At 37.5% G+C, this 17823-nt stretch overlaps 1 protein-coding gene across 4 annotated transcripts; it reads right to left on the bottom strand.

Annotated features, from left to right (window-relative positions):
* Positions 1–1925: 1925 nt before the first annotated feature.
* On the bottom strand, positions 1926–16846 carry agpat3 (1-acylglycerol-3-phosphate O-acyltransferase 3). 4 transcript variants are annotated; one of them, XM_068329848.1, is made up of 10 exons: positions 16634–16846; positions 10701–10757; positions 10286–10516; positions 9985–10154; positions 9670–9831; positions 7596–7749; positions 7335–7437; positions 6565–6640; positions 5967–6165; positions 1926–5837 (listed from the first exon to the last, which is right to left on the bottom strand). In XM_068329848.1, the coding sequence occupies exons 3-10, from the start codon at positions 10461–10463 to the stop codon at positions 5746–5748; spliced, it is 1134 nt and encodes a 377-aa protein (XP_068185949.1). In that variant the 5' UTR covers positions 10464–10516; positions 10701–10757; positions 16634–16846; the 3' UTR covers positions 1926–5745. The 4 variants fall into 4 exon arrangements, with proteins under 4 accessions (XP_068185949.1, XP_068185953.1, XP_068185952.1 ...); XM_068329852.1 differs by lacking the exon at positions 16634–16846 and adding an exon at positions 16546–16570; XM_068329851.1 differs by lacking the exon at positions 16634–16846 and adding an exon at positions 15783–15884.
* Positions 16847–17823: the final 977 nt, after the last annotated feature.

Genomic DNA, 17823 nt, shown 5'->3' with positions numbered 1-17823 from the left:
TTTAATTTTTTATTTTCATTACTATTTTATGAGTGCAATAACTGTAAAGTGGATCTAGTAATTTTCTGAAAACATTGATTGCTGATACTGGGATAGATACTATCCATTATCATTATCCAGTGTACTTCTGGTCATCTGTATATTGACCGGAGGATTGCTGTCTCTTCAATAGCTTTGTTGTCTCTTTTAGTTAGTCGGGAGACCTTTTCATTTGTTGTCCGGCCCCTTTTGTCTTTATGATCGATTGCAAAATCATTGCATCAACCTATGACCTGTGATTTGTCATCTTCTCCCCACATGCTAGCACCATATCTAAACTGTGGTATTTATAGCCACACCTTCCCCAAGCCTCTTTGAGAAATAAACGTCCTGCAATGTAAGCCTCTAAAGGCAACCCTCTCAATGCTCACATGTGGTGAACAAGACTATTGTGTTTCTCAACACTGTCTCATTGAGCAGCTCAAGTGGCGCCTCTACTGTTAATCTCTGCTCTGGTAAGACCTGACAGGTATGACCATGAAGAAGGCGTGAGGCCCTGGAGAATAATGACCCTGCATGTTGTAGGTTTGGGTCATGGGCTGAGTATCAGATCTACCTTTTAGGAATGTCGATGACAATAACTATGGCCATCATCAAAAAATGCCCTTTCTCCTGACACACATCTTCACATCTCTGCTGATATCAAACATCCGTTGACCGAAGAAAGTGTTTCCTGCCAAGTTGTATCCCAGAGAATGATCCTTGTTTCCTGAACACAATGTGTGTACCCCGTAACAGGTATGAATATTCAGCAACAATGCCAATGCGCCATCCTACTATAATACTGACATTATAACATATTCTTTCTGAGAATTTTCTTCTGAATATTGCACACTTAAAACAGATCTTGCTGCATTCATATGAATGTATTAATGTACTGATAATAAAAATATAAACTCATTTAAGCATCAAGAGACAGACAACTTTTCGACTCAGAAGTGTTCGAGCTTCAAAGAGGAATGCAATTCCAGAGCATACATTTCAGTGCACTACATCCCTTTAAAAACATTTATTTTGTCTTGTTTTCAGTTAAAAAAAAGAGAATTACTTTCAAACTGCACTTAGCAGCATTACATTTGAAATCAGCATTTCACAAAAATGCAGAGTTAACACACCATTTTTTCCTTTCTAGCAAGCAAAGTCCAGTCAAATTTACCTGTCATATAAATATTTCCTCTGAAATAGAGTGTCAAATGTAATTATCACACACATGGAACCAGCCTTCAAAGATATAATTATAAAAAACAACCACCATGTATTTAATGCCAGCATCTGAGTTCAGTGAAGCTTTTTAAAGGTGCAGGTGTGTCCAGAATCCTTCATTTCGTAAAAAAGTCAGATTGTGACAGAAGGCGAGAGATCAGTTTGGTATTACAAGCAGTTTTTTGTTCCTTATGTAGGCTGGATGACTGCTGAGTGTGTTGTAGCTGTCACACTTATGTCACTTTTAAGGGCAAAAACAAAAGGCACACACCAGGAATAGGGAGGATGTAGCCTCCCCTGTGGAGGTTCATGAATAAACAAACACACACACACACACACACACACACACACACACACACACACACACACACACACACACACACAAACACATCCAGTCATGCTGAAGCTACTTATGTCTTTGCGTTTTAGATAAACACACGTTCAAAAATTGTGGATATCTTTAAAATTCTCATTTTTGTTCAATGTACTTTTGACCTAGATGTAATGAACATTACACTAGAATATGAATTGAAAACAAATAACCCAGTAACAAAATATGTATTTGAATTGATGTATATTAACTAATATTAAGAGCACACACCGAAGACTTTTCCATCCAGTTGGATGTAGTTTAATTATTTTTACCAAGGAGGTCATGTTCTTGGTCTCGAGTTTGATGTCTGCAGGATAGATTTTTTTACCCTTGTGCTCTTATTACTTGGTGATGTCATGGGTTCACCGACAGCATTGGACACCAACTTCAAAATGTAATAAAGTGGGGTGCATGTTCAACTTGCCTAAATTCTAAATGTTTATTGCACTTCTGTACTTTAACAATTTAAACTTATGTAAGAATCACACTTTCACCTTCCTCAAAAAGTTTCTTTATTAAGGTTGAACTCCATAGTTAACATTACAGCTGTCCATTGCCAGTCTGTAAAAGACACTGACTCAGAATGAACTTATATCATTTACTGTGTACGTAAGCACATCATGCAGAATTAATCAAATGTAACAAAACTTCATTAATTAGTTACAAAGCTGGAAAATGCTTTGCAAGCATAACGTGGCTTCAATTAAAATAGGTACAACACCGAAGGTATTAACCTTTGCATGGCACCCCACAGGAGTATCTCTATGACTTAAGCTCATCATTTACATCATGTACATATATATTTATAGTCTTACAACATCCATTCACATGTGCTGTGACTATATATTCAAAAAGTCCCCAGGACATTTGATTCAGTATTTAACATTCAAAAGGCTCGAAAAGAACAGCTCAGTTCAGCTCTAGGATTTCTTAGTGTGGTGATGACATTCAACTTTTACATACTGTCACTCACAAGTTATTCTGCACTTTATCTTAGTGGGAAATGTTATATATTGAATGAAAAGTGAGTGACGATGTTCCTCTGCAAACATAGTTCTGTTGATGGAGTGGCTAGAAGGAGCAAACAAGTTTGATGTGGATTTATCTGTAGCCTTGGTGACACATTGAGCTTTATTTCTGTAATCTGCTTTGCAGAACATCCAAAGAAACAAACATATCCAAATAAATCCAAGTCGGAAGAGTTGATTTGTGATTACATCCTTTAATATTTTCAAGTGTTTTCTTTGAAAGCATCAAAATACTCTTAGAAAACAGAACAAAAGCTGATGCGTGTTGTAACTAAGTCAATAAACTGAGATTTGTTTTCAGAAAAATCAAGTAAATTTGGAAAGTTCTTTGATTCATTGGAAAAATCAGGAGAAAAAATAAATCACAGGTTACTTTTTTTTTTTAAACTCAATGAAAGCATCCAGCGTAAAATCTAGTTTTAGTTTCTTAGCAATCTGGCTGCTTCTGCAATGAGATTTAGGATTATTTTACTGAATTAGATCATTAGATAAAACAGAACACTTGAGGAAAAAAGTAACAAACTGGAGGAGCTCACAAATATTTGAGGGAAATCAACATATCTCGTTAAAAAAAAAGTGAATTAATACCAACAGAGCTCCATCTATTCTCGTTTCTTTTTAGATACTGATGTTTAAACTTCAAGATAAGTCACTGGGTAACTAATCCTAGAAATCTGCTTGCCATACCCGAGGGTATGTTTCAATTTAAACCATTCACTACCACTGAGGCTCAATTAGTGTCAACACTCACATAAAAATTAAGCAGCACTGTCTATTAAGGCTTGCATGAAATCTGTCTGGGATGAGTGAACTCTAAAGAAAGAAATGTATGACATACTGCTGCAGAGTGATGACTCCCCAAAACATTAAATCGACATCTCAAAATATTTTTCACACTAAAGGGAAATTATAAAAACAAAAAACAAAACAGAATGTCTTAATGTCTAGCTACAATTGGTTGCAGAGGCCAAACTTCAATTTGTTGCAGCTATCAACTCTGGGACGGTCGATTCTGAAATGATGAACTATGCTTACATTACCTTTGCTGCATATGGTCTTTAATGGCAATTAGCACTTAACAAATTATAGCTTTCTATCCTTGCGCTTAAAACATAAGAAACTGATATTTTATTCACTCAGCTCATTCATCTGTAATCAACCCAAATGAATGTTGTACTATCCATGATGTAATGTCATGGTAGGAGGATGGATACGACATAATGTTGAGGTAAAAGGTGGGTCCTGTTGTTAAAGGGGTAGCGAATAAGCAATCCCTTGCCTGAGCAAGCTTGATTTAAGGCAAAGGTTAAAACATCACTACTACAGTCTATTTTTGAATAGCAAAATAATATGCTGACTCCGTTGGTGTCAACAGCTGATGCAGAATGGTTACATTGAGCTGAACAGTGTGGACTGCATTTCCGCAGTTAGGACTGGCATCACAGGAAGGAGAGGTGGTCTAACTGAACTGTTACAGTGCTAGACTATAAATGCCACTTGAGCTAATGTCACATTTAACAGGTTTGATTCCATATATTCTTTAAATAACTAAGTTAGCAAGTTCACAAAATCCACCTCAGGAGTAAAAAGAAAACTGAAAGAGACATTTAAAAAAAAAAAAAAAATGAAAAAATGAACCTGTGGGTGTGCTGTGGGCTACAAATGAGACTTGAAACATGATTGGTGTCGTTGATGAGGACAGGTTGAAGCCCTTGCTGCAGTTTACCAGACACCAGCCAGTGTCAGTTAAACAAAATCATGACACAATAAAAAAAAAAATTTTTTTCCACTTAAATCTTGAGTTATCTTGCCCTGAAGATGAAAGAGGGATTATATTTTGACAAAACTGCCCTGAGACTTCTGCTGCTGAGCCAATGGACGCAAATTAATTCCATTGGTGGTGCTAAAATGTGAACAACTGTCAAGTGGACTTTCAGATAATCATATAGTCATCCTTCATAATATTTATTATTTACAAATATTTTGTTGTGACTGTAAAAATACAAACATGATGCCAAACAGTTTGAGATTTTGTGTAAAACATGAACATAAATGGAAGGTGACAATTTGTTTTTTGTATTGAAGCTATTCACAAGGAAAGTTTGGGTAAGGTTTACCGCTTTGTGAAACAATTATGCAACGAATATTCCTACATGGACTCAATAACACTTATAAAAACAGTTATCATTAAGCACTGTTTAATTGCAAATGACTTAATTCTGTTTTTGAATTTGTTGTATAAAACATCTACAATTTTGGAATGAGTATTTTACCTAGTGTAGCAGAGGCATTATTTCAATAACCAGGTCTACTGTTGAGGTTATCAAATGTGCTTTGAGAGTGTTTTGAGCACCATGGACAACAATTAATTCACCTATATTGGGGTGACAGCAGAAGTGACAGTGTGAAGTTGAACCAGATCGTGGCCAGGTAAAACCCCAAACTATCTGCCTGGACAGATAACCAAAAGCTAAACAATCAATGTTGTGTCATTTGGATGAAGACTAAATAAACCAGGCGGGGCCTCAGGACAGCGATTCCAATTAAATGTCCCACTGAGGGGAAAAAAGGGAGTGCGATGTCCCGCAAGATTGCTGCTGCAGACACACACCTCCCCTGGAATTAAAGATTAACAAGATAAGGATAATCTTGTGTTCTGCAAGCAAAAAGAATGAGTGTGTCAACACAACCTGACTGATCAATGACAGGCTGACAGGAAATAGACAAAGGTCGCTCAGAGCAGAAAACGGATCCATGAAACCTCAGACCGTTTAGGAGCTTAACCTTAGGTGTTTCAGACACTTAATGAGACTTTGACTGGGGACAGAGGGTTGTTAGCTGGATTGAGAAAGATGCTAGACGCAGTACTGCATCTCCCCTTCTTGACAGTCTTTGTTACACAGCAGAGCATGAATCCCAGACCTTTCATGCTCTTGCTCTCACTCTAGTGCCACTTCTAACACTGGTCTGTATTTTTCTTTTCACAGCTGGGTCACCTCTTTGAACTGGCGAAATGACTCAACAGTAGAAGAAGAAAGGATTTGGGAGTCGGTGCGACATTGTGGGGCGACCATAGAGACATGGCACGTGGGGGGTGACACATCAATTTTGTTTCTTGGCCTCCTGGTTGCCGTAACTGGACCCTGTTTTCTTCACCTCGGTGACCCCGATGAGGCGGCGAATAGCTACAGAGGCTGTGGTGAGAAAGGAAGACAAAAGGAAGAGAGAGTGAGAACAGTTCAGATGTTTGACAACAAGTGATAGCATCACATGGTTGTATCATATTTCAATCGGCCATGGCCACAGCAGCTTGGTTTACCTACCTATGATCAGGAAAATGATAAAGCCAATAATGAGGAGGGGGGACCCACTCACAGCAACTCCACATGCAAAGTTGATGAGGGGTGAAAGCAGCAAGGTGGCCCAAAATAAGAAATTCAACAACGTCCATGGCCTGCGGCATGGAATTATCGTGGGTCCAGGGAACTTGCCCTCCTTGTTGTACATTTCCTGCAAGGCATCCTAGGTACAAGAAGAAGAAACGTGTAGAGTGTAGAGTTTCTTCTTTGATGGTACAGTATAAAACACATCAACCATTCAACAAGTTACTTTTGGTATCAGATTGTAAATGTTCCGTTAATGTAACGTAGCTATGCTTTGAAATGTGATTTAATAAGTTTAAATGACAGAACTGGCCTGAAGTTAAAACATCTGAAGATTGCCTGCTATGGTGTCAGATTAAAGAGCACAAATTAAGTCAAGTTTGATTATTTGCAGAAATAAATTATTTTTGTCTAAAAACATACATTGTTACATGACATGAAAATTTTATGTAATGTAAAATATCAAATCTTTTTGTTTTTGTTGCATGTCACGCTTATATTTGTATGATAGGTTGAATGATAGCTTTCCTCACTTTACCTTCTCTTGGTAGAGCTTGTGCAGCCAGTTGGCACACTCTCGCTCATCATCTGGTATATCAGACACAGAGAACCGCCTGGACAGGAGGCAGAAAAAAATTATTAATGATTAGAAGAATAACCTAAAATGAATTCATAATAATTTAAATGCACATTTAAACAATAATACTTAAAACTATAATAACATTTACTTCTACTGTCAGATACAGTCACCAGGGAACACCAGAGAGCTATGGTATTAGCCGTTCCACAATTAACATTTGAAACCACTACTAAGAAAAGAGCACAAATTAAATAATTGAGAAAATCCAAAAGCCAACAAGAAAGAAAGGCTTGAGAATGAATTCAGAGAAGCGCAATCAAAGCACAAATAGTTACTAATCTATATTTAATTAACCTATCTTTCTTGCAAACTTTGCAGAAAAGGCAAAAGAAACGCACCCTTATAAAAATGATTACAAAAATAAAGACACATTTCTTTAAAGGAATGACAAGAACTGAAATTCCTGAAAACAAGTACTAATAAAATAATAATTTGCAAAGGATTAAAGGTTTCTTCACAGCATCTGAAATTTCATGCAATTTTATCCAGACGTTTTTGAGGAGATTGCAGACAGATTATTCCCTGCTAGGCACAGATGTTTGTCCTTACTGAACCCTTTGAAAAACTGTGGTAATATACAGTGTTATGGTAATGGGGTTATTGTAACAGTCCTGATTACAGTAAAAGAATTTACCAAAGCATAAATGGCAGGTATGATAGGCCCTCACCTTACGCTCATGTCTGCTTTGTATTTCTTGCCATTGACGATGCCCAGCAGAGTCGGAGTTTGGTTGTCTTTGAAGTTAAGAGTCACATCATACACAGCAGACACTGTAAGGAAAACATAAGGAAAACATAATATGTTTCCTTCCTTCCTTAAATGCTTTTTAAACGCTTGTTATATTCTTAATATATATTATAAGCGTTTAAAAAGCGTTTTGTTTAAAGAAAAAAAAAGATGTTGTTGGTCAGATGTGTGAGAAAACTACCTGTGCCCTTAAGATACTGCAGTGTGGTGGTGAATCCTTTGGTTCGGGGTAGCAGGTGGTATTTGAGCTTAGGCAGGCCTTTACTCTCTGCCACCTGCATACTGATTTGGTGCTTCATCTCTGTAAAGCGGGTGCCTTCGCAATACAGTAGAAACTGTGGAGGGAGGAGAACTGTGTTAACACACAAAAGCCCAATACAAAAGAATCACTGCCGTGAGATAATCTCTTTTCTCTTGTCCTGTCCACTACCCCACTTCTGCGTAGGTTGCATTAAAGTTCATGTGTAAATGTAATCTAGAATAAAGCTAGTGTCTTACCTCAGTTAGAAAGTGGGTGACAACTTTGAACTGTGTTTAATTTGTTTGACTAAATAAACATGTTCTTAGTGGTGGCCTAGGTGCTTGACTTAAGGTTAATTAGATCAACTGCAGATTTCTCTAATCTCAGCAGGTAAAGCTGGAGCAGAGTATGCTTCACACCTTCAGTAAGTATTAGCATGCAACACGACCAGCAGAATAAAACAGAATCTTATTCCTTCATAGAAAAATAGGGTTTTGAGTTCCAGAAAGAAAGTTTTCCAAAACTCATGCAGGTGAATGAATCTTTCATTCTGAATGATTCATTCGCCTGCATGGTGCACTCCAGCGACGTGCGGTGAGATTCACGGCGGTGAGACACAGACGTTAAAGTCAGTTCTGTGAGTACAACAGAGCGTCGCTTTTGCCAGTAAATTAGCAACCCGACATTAAAAACTGGTTAAAAAAATGTTTTGGACACGCAGTGCAGCGGCAAATAGCTGCACCTCAACTCCGACTGGACTACCGATCGATCAAAACACTATTTAATTAATAAACGAAGACAAACGTCGGAGATTAAATATCTGCTTCGAACTTCAGATCTGGAAATAATCCTCCCTGTTCGAACAGAGTGGTCCACTAGTAATGATTTTAACCATGTCCGTTTTTTTAATTTGGCGTATGATTTTAACCATGTCCGTTTTATCAGTTGTAGGGGCCACACAAAGTGGCGTATTTGCCACTCTGTCTGGCAAAATACGCCACTTTGTGTGGCCCCTACAACTGACTTTTCCCTCGGTGCCTCACCTCCGTGAACCTCACCAATCGTCGCTGGTGCACTCATTGGTTGATCAAAGAGTGCACCATGTTGAATGAAATGTAATAGCACTGAAGAGTGCCTCAAGACAAACTTAATGTTACAGACAAGCAATAAAAATTTCCTTCTACCGTCACACTATACATACACATACCATATTTCTTGGTATTCAGCCTGATTTATAATATTAGAGCTTCTTTGAGACCATTTCTTTCAGTCCCAACACAGATGCTTAGATCTGAGTGAAGATACTTAAAAAATTTGCCGATGTAATTATGCTGGCATTGAGAAGTCTCTGAGATCACCAGCAGGGTTATCTTACAGTTCAGGATTAAATTCAGAGTTTGTTAAACCTGCTTTCTGAGACAGGCCAGAAACTGTGTGAATATAAGCCACTTCCATATTGAAAAGGCAAGGGGGGGGGGGGTTTGTTCTGCTTTGTGAAACAGTTCATCTAATGGAAATTCCATTTCACATGGAGATCGCCACAGAGAGCAATAATCTTTTTAAAAAAAACATGTCAAAGGGCAGCACCTGGAGTCCCTCATATTTTTTTTCTCGCTCAAAGATAAATAAATAAATAAAACAACAAATAAAACAACAAATAAAACAACTCAAATCACCACACCATGGACCTTATTTTTTGTACTCTTGACCATTATTTCAACAGAAAAATGTTATGCGTTCAATAAATTATTAGGTAATCTCTGTAGTAAACTTTAAACAATCTCTTAGGTTAGTTAAATGTAAAAGGAATCAAGAGTCAAAGTCATTTTGCAAAACCATGACCTAAAATAGGCTTTGCTGGCCAGGTGTCTAATTGACCTTTGTCCAACTGTACTTGGCATATTTATTGAAGTAATTATTGGTCATAAAAATGACATGTAAGCTATAAAAATTCATCCTTACTGAAAATCCTACCAGAGGAGGGACAAACACAGACAGTCTTACGAGTACCTACCCACATACATTCAGGATAGTCTTTGAGCCTGTTTAATCCTTTGAAAACAGTCTTTCGATCCTCTTCCCACTTCCTTTTGCAGAAGACTATTTCTAGAAAATACCAGGTCCAGCCAATCAGAGGGACCTTCAGTAACTCATGTTTGGCTAGCACTTTTGAACTCTGGAAAAAAAGAGTAAAACTGTGTTAACAGTGATAAATTTTACTTAATGGATCCAATGTCTTCATCATTTCATCAGGATGTATCAACAATTATGTAAAAGTATATTGTCTTTTGAGTCACAAGAACTAGTTTACTTTTGCAGCATTACTCACCCCCAGCACGCCAAATCTCTCACACATCGTCCAGCCACATAAAAAGTCAATCTCAAAGTTGTGGTTGAGGATGACGATGACATGCTCTTTGCCAAACTTGTCCACCGTAGCTTGGTCGGTGTATAGGGTGCATTCTGTGCCCGACCACCACTCCAGCAGCATCACTAGCTCTGCACAGAGGAAACAAAACATCATGTGCATTGGGATTATAACATTTAATGTCAGAACTATAGTATAATCCCACATTTTCCACATTACATATATCTTACTTCATTCTTCAAATATTTTAATATCTACTCACGACTCCAGAGGGAGTAGGAGAGTCTGCAGTTGATTCTGCGGTAGAGTTGCTTGTTGATCGGCCAAAGGATGCAGGTGCAGAGCTGAATAAAGTTTATGATGAGGCCGCTCACCACAAACACAAATCCCATCAACAACTGTAGGATGAACAGGCTCTTCAGGTAGCCCAGCAGACCCATGGCCGAGAAGCCTGGAGAGCTGAATAGGCTCCTCTCTATACACTCTGACCAACCTGAGAAGAGTACATAATGGGAACAATTTTAATGAAAGATGTGGAACTGAAAAGACTCAAGAGAACATTATTATAGGGCAGCATGGTAAATAGTTAAAGACCTGTACCGCATCGTAGGCAAAAAGCTGGGGTTTATTTATAAAAATATTAGTACAGAAATTCAAAGATAGTATAAGTATCTTACCACGGTGGATACTTTTACAAGCCGCGTTTACACGGTCCTTCAGCCAATACTACAGACCTGGGGAAGACAGCATTTTTCAACATTTAATGTAAATGTGGAGCTTTGCGTTAAATGACAGAACAAACAATAAATGATGAAATTAACTTTTAAATTAAGTAATGATGATAATAATCATTATTAAAAATGTGTCACCGAATACAATGAACGGTGTCACCGAGTATGTCACTATGTCATCGAGTAGAATGAATGGCTGGGCCCGCCCAACCTTGAATGAACTGTTTCCACATCTGCACCAAAGCCCATTAAAGTATAGGTCAAGCCATCTTAAAGCCGTTCTGAGAACCAATCTAATCAGAGTTGTTCATTTGCAGATCTGTCTGCCATACCACTGACACCACCGCCATTTCATGTGTCAGCTGGGCCTAAACCTGCCTTAACAATCCAACTTTTTCTCTTTTGCTTGAGAGAATAACCAAAATCCATAGAGTTACCTGCCATTAAGGCCTTTGACTTCGAGCTAAATCTTTTGACATACATGGCAGATCCAAATTTCATTGAGTCAAATGTTTGAAATAATGCTTTTGAATACTACATACTACATATCAATACTAAGTTCAACTCACTGTAGAAGGTATAACTTGGCTATTGTGATCCCATTGATTATATGATTTCATATAATAAGTGGGACCAACAGAATGCACAGCTTTCTAAACAATCGAAAAAGCTGTGTCTGGCTGTTTATTTTCAAAATAAAAAATTTCAGTGAGTACATGTCAATAACAGCATTACAATAGGGTGTTCTATCATTCATAAGCGGGATTTATAAAAGCCTTCACATATCTTACATTTGTAATCATTGAACTTTAGCTCCATATCATAAAATGTGTCTTAAGATCTGCAGTTTGAGCAGAAATGTTGTCATGTATCAACTAATGGATCATATGAAGCATCTAGTTGTCCTGATTGGGATGGGTAGAGTTACACTAGAACAAAGTTCAATTATGGGTCCTGTAAAAAAAGAATCTCAGGAAAAAGCTATATGTGACATTACTACAGTTCTTGCAAAATAACAAACTGACATCTTATCAAGATTTATTTCCAATAACATTGCTAATCAATAAATATGCCTAACCAGTATGATCTACTGGTTAGGCATATTTATAACCAGTATGATCTACTGGTTAGGCATAAAACTACCAAAGAAATGTAAATTCAAAGAGTTGAAAAGGAAGTTGACAGTAGAAATTCTAGCATCCAGCATGTTTGTGGTTTGATACTGTAAGATCTTAAACTCTAATTTTTAATTGGTTTAGCTGTATGATGTCATGTTATTCATTTTTAAAATCAATCCATTGTCACTTCGTTTTTATTTGTAAAATGTATTAATTTACTGGAAAACTATTACAAAGACATAGAAGAATAAAATGTTTCAAGAAAAATGATTAGTGTTTCCGATTGTGTCAAATTGTATCAGTGCATTAATGAAATCAAGCTGTGGAGACTTAAAATCTGCTAGAAAAGCAATAACTTTACCATTTCTGTCTTGTTTAGCAACAAGATGACAATACAGATGAAACCTGGCCACATTCTACGTGCAACTTTGTGTGATCACTCTAACACACCGAGTTGCATGCATGCTGTGCTAACTTTCTTCCAGTTTTTATCAATATTCACTTCTTTTTGCTCCAGTTTTAAAGACATTCATGGGGTCCACAGAGTGAATAATATTTTTTCTTAATTGTAATAAAATCTCTGTGGTTGTCATCATATGGTGTCTTGGGCAACTGAACCTGGAGGTGCCCATCCCTCTCCAGGCTGGATGCATTTGCTGTGTTGACTGGATCACGATACAAAGCAGCTTTTTCAGTATAGTTAGATATCAAGAGTTGGCATGAATAACTATATCTCAAAAGTGTCATGAGAGGAAAGATATTTAAAAAATGTCAAGAAAATTAACTTCTCCATTATGCACGTTTTCCTGCTTCTTCTTTTTTAGGACTATTTGTTTTACATAATTGCTTCATCTGGCTTGCACAACAAAGATAGAACCAAATACATTCCAATTATGTTAGACTGTGTTTGACTTTGAGCACAGCCAGGACAGATCAACCTCGCTTTCGGTGCAAGGCCCACCTGCAACCCCCTCTCAGCCTGGAGGATAGATTAGAGATGCTGACTGGTTTAAAGCAGCTTAAGGCTGGACAGCTGCTTGTGCTCTGCACTCATTCAAACAGCCTCAGCGCAAACAAACAGCCAGTGCTTGACCGGAACCTTTCATGTGAGAAACGAGTGCTGACACACTATATGAGGGTGTCAACTTTATTGGCTAACCCTAGCCACAGGCCATATACTCACCATACAATTTTTTTTTTTTTCAAATTAATTCTAAACTTTTAAATTGCCTTAATTTGCCTGCACAGTTAAGCCCTAAACTGCTTAACTGAGTCTCTCTCTCCCTTTGAAAAGTTCTCATAAATCTGCTATGGTCCATCTGGTAGCCTATTCACACCACCTCTCTAGTTTTTAACTTACCAGTAGACATAGTACGCCATTGCCATGACCACCAACGCCCCACAGATCCCAGTGAAGATCATCACCGCACTCTGGTTCAGCATTTTGGCTCTTAGTATCTCACTAAATCAAAACCAGAATAAAATCTGCAAAGAATAGCCCTGTGGAGCGCAGTGGTCAGTCACAGGCTGTTCTGTTTCACAGCCATGATAATCTCACCAAATGAAAGGGAGATTATGATGATGATGACAGCAAAAAGACAGACGGATATGTCTGTGAGTTAAATAACAACCAAAGAGCTTCCTATCACCAGAAAAATTACCAAAAAGAATGGAAAAACAAGACAAACAAAATTCCAAAGGCCGCTGAAAATTCTTACTAGTCCACCCAGGAATGGTCGGTATACTAAGGGATGGATCACTTCTTGGAGGGACACACACTTGTACTGTAAGCAGTGTCTTACATGCACCCTATAATCCAGTGAATCAGATTATGGTCGATTAGCAGGCTATGGGCACCCTGGATATGTCATGTTTCATTATCAGTAAACAAGCAGGAACTCTGTGAAGGTAGAGTTAGCTAAATGGCATCTGTTACACGCAAGGAACCAATGATTATTTAAAATTTCTTGTGTCACTTTGTTATTGGCCATTTATAAGATAGCTAATCAATTTGCCATGTGATCTACCAAGACATGCCTTGCTTCTCTTTAACAAAACGAAATTAAGGAATGAATGAACCCATTCTGCAATTTACTGGTATTAAACATCCATCGTGTCCTGCTTTTTTTAATTATTTTTTTTAAGAGTATTTTGGATAATGAATATATTTAATACATTTACTACTCTTACTCAAAACCCCCAGCCCAAAAAAGGACGACTGCCAATATGTGTATTTAAAGCAGGTACAGAGGGTGAGGATGTTTTTCCTTGATGTGGTCTACGGAAACACCTACAATAGGTATAACAAATAGGTATAAAAAATTTAGCTCTTCATTTTGAATTTTGTTTTCCCATTGTTACAGGAGTTATGGGTGGACTACAGCTAGATTAACATAACACTCAATTATTTCTGCATTTGATGATGTTCCACTGTCTAGGAAAATTGGGAGTCTTACCGGAACGCTTTGATTCCTCAAGTGGAAATTGCTTAATGTTAAGTGTATTTCTTGTACTAGTTTCAAAATCCAGTAACAAAACTTTTGAAACTGGTTTTGCTAAGAGTTAAAGTTACCATGACTTCCGACTGTGAGCAAACACAATCATGTTTGTGGTTCAGTGTTGTAACAAAGTTAGCGGTTACTGCAGCCGTTGATGCATACTATTTATGAAGACAAGCAGACGGAAGCTTTTAATCAATGCTCAGTGTTACTGATAACTCACAGATATACATACATTTCGGGGTTTTTTTTTTAAAAGACAAACATTGGTAAATTATGTACCACTGTGTTGTAAGTATGCACTTGTTCTGCTATTTCCATTCTTCAAGCATGGAGCTCACCTTTAACTAACATGTTTATATATTAAAACTAAATTAAATGTAGGAAAAAGGTTACTTCCTCTGTAGTCTTACAGTTTTTTGACTTAATGAGAACATTTACTGGGTTGACAGACAGCTGCTAAACTGAGAGGCTCTGAGTGAGCAGCACATAATGGAAACAGGTGCTTTTTATTATTATATTGTAGTACAGAGCAGTGATGGTGGTCAACATGTCTAGTCAAAGAAATAAAAATAATAATTTTCTAAGTAAGATGAAAACAATTCTGGCCATACAAAGGTCACAATATTTGGGCTTAAAAACTGCACCGACTGTTTTCCAGACTAATCAATCAGTTGTGAAAAAATGGAAGATTAATGAATAATGAAAACAGCTATAATCAACACTAATGCTTAGATTTTTATTTTTATTTTTAAAAACAACAAGTTCAAGATGACACTACTAAGATAAAGACTTATCTTCAACAGTTGATGTGTTCAAAAACATGATTTTACAATACTAATTGGACTTTAAACCCGCAATTGATTCAAGTGTGACCTATGTAAAATACATAACCTGAGAAGTTTTGAGGACAATTTAACTATCATTCAACACATGTATGTGTTACAGTTGATCTTAGCACTGACCTGTTTTAACTTTCTCAATTATAAAATAAACAAGCAGCTTAGTATCGCAATACCTAGTTATTTGTCAGTTTTATCAGATAAAATAAAGACACACTAAAGACTTTAGTGTAAATTAATAACTTAAACCTTTAGCAATAACTAGTACCGTAATACCAAGGAGTCGAAGTCTCCCTGTGAAAGAAGGCTGAAAGTAGTGACATCTTCAAAGTGGTATTGAAATATTAGAGCGGAAGTAATCGATACATAATGTATATCCCTCAACTTTCTGATAAAGCCACGGCACATTAAAACAACGCTTTGTCAGCGGACGACTGATGACTCTAAATACAACATTAAACGTGGACAATCGTATCTACGTCTTTCTAAAGCAAATGTAAGCAGTTGCCAGAAATAAGAGTTGTCTGTTTGGAGAAAAGGCTCAAGAATAATCTCAGGGGTATGACTTGCCTGTTACGTTGTGTTCACGTTATTGGTACAAATCTAGTTCCGAACCCAAATCTCTGGCTCAGAACAACCGCAGTCTTCAATGGCGTGCCCGGCAGTAACCCCACTGATGTGTGGTACGACATCGTACGACAATTTGGAACCACTTGACGTAACGTTATAGTGTGGCGCTGACACCTTGCAGTGTTTTTTTTTTCTTCTCGAATTAATGAATGTAGATATACATTATCTACTTCGTTTTTTTCATGTTGTATGATACTTTAACTTACTACCCGACTTAGCCCATGAATACAAATGCAACAAAACTACACTTACAAGTGCGTTGTGGCTATCTTAAAGAAGCTAACCAACTACCCAGCATGCACCTTGTGTCCAACCAGTGACTGACCTTATCGGTTAAATACATGTCCAACAGCGATAATTAAGATAATTATACTGTGCTGTTCCGCAAATTGACACATAGGGGCCGTACTAAATATATGTCATGCATGAGAGAATTACGCCTAATGTGTGTGTAATACACATCTTAGAAATTAACGGCAGATGACGGAAGCCTCAACCTGACGCTGTTCAACTCAAATGAGCCGGACAAGGACAGTGGCGCTAACGGTCCACGCTAGCATGCTAAAATTATTTTTGTGGAAAGCCGTGTAAAGTTGGGTCAATAAACGTATTTGAGAAAAAAATCATGTAATGTGGCATTACAGTCGTCTATGTGCTAATGTGTGACGACTTTCCAACACACGCATGGAAACGGTGAACTGACCTGTAACACACATTTACGGCGTGCTATGCTAGCCTGCCAGCTAAAGCTAGCAGTTACACAGTAACAGTTAACGGTAATCCGGGGTTACCTGGAAATTATTCACTTGGAGAGTCGGTAGATGTTCTGCTTTTTCCTTGGTTACCAGCCTTCTGAAGCGTGAAATAACTATTCTAAACAACCCCTTTATACTTTGGCAGTTGATTAAAACGCAGTAAAATTGAACATAGCATTTGCTTTGCGTGTCCGCTATTGTTAGTCGGTTAAAGCCCCACATTTACTCAAAGCACATCTGAAGGTAGCCTGTCCCACATCCGGTCTGATCTCATTTATACTAAGAGAATTCGGTCAATGCAATACAATAGCTCTCAAATGGCCTGCACAGCTCCACACGTCTCAACAAATGTACACGTTAAAGTAGAAGAATATTTATTTAAATGACTTTAATTTTACCATATAATTCTGATTCCCTATGACCCGTATCGGTTCATAAAGCAGGTTGAACGATTGGGTAGAGAAAAAAAAAATGCCATCAGGAATATTATATCTCCAGTATTTAAATCAGGTAAAATGCAAATTACTTTTTTACAATGTTGAAATCATTTTTATAGCATGAATTGGATAACCCCTAATTTTCAGTCGTCAACTACGGCTGTTATGTTGTATTACAGCGTTGAAAATCAAATTAGTATGAATCATTTACACTTGTAATTGCACTGTTTAATAAACACAATATTTTGAATAAAATGTCTTGGTCTTTAGCAGCGATGACGTACAAGTGATGGTTTTATTTTTACTTTGCATTTCATTCTTTTAAATTTCAATTTTCCACAGCCAGTGTCGTTGTTAACATTGGTTGTACAGTACTGTATATTTTTTTAAACCTATGTCTTCTTTAGCCCTCTGCTGGTGTTTTTGTACAACTGCAGCCTGAATTGGAACAGGTGTATGATCTCGTGTGTCAAATCTCCACACCTACTGTATACGTATACCTATATTTGAGTAAGCTCACTTGAAAACCTCACGCTTTTTGACTCCACCCACTACCTGTCAATCGCGACGCCCAACCAATCACAGCGCATCTGCCAAAAGGGATCACATGAACAACATGGTGTAAGGCAACAACGTAGATATATACGCTGGCGAAAGTGATTTTTTTTTTTTTTAAATGCCAGGTATGCGTTGTCATGTGGACGTTGTAATCGAAACTTTTTCTACCGGGGGGAGTCTCCCTGCGACGAAAACCACTGTGACGTTCAATCAATCAACTTTAAATTAAAT

Source organism: Antennarius striatus, chromosome 12, assembly GCF_040054535.1.
Source record: "Antennarius striatus isolate MH-2024 chromosome 12, ASM4005453v1, whole genome shotgun sequence".
NCBI lineage: Eukaryota > Metazoa > Chordata > Actinopteri > Lophiiformes > Antennariidae > Antennarius > Antennarius striatus.
The sequence above is the reverse complement of the archived record's forward strand: the minus strand, read 5'-3'. Positions and strand labels throughout refer to the sequence as shown.

Bases quoted from the DNA above. Each gene is read 5' to 3' on its own strand.
- agpat3 (XM_068329848.1), bottom strand. From the start codon at position 10,463: ATGGGTCTGCTGGGCTACCTGAAGAGCCTGTTCATCCTACAGTTGTTG. The intron at 9,832-9,984 runs GTGAGTAATGCT...CTTTTTTTCCAG, and splicing joins AGAGATTTGGCGTGCTGGGG to AGTTCAAAAGTGCTAGCCAA. The intron at 7,750-9,669 runs GTAGGTACTCGT...CTCCCTCCACAG, and splicing joins ACTATCCTGAATGTATGTGG to TTTCTACTGTATTGCGAAGG.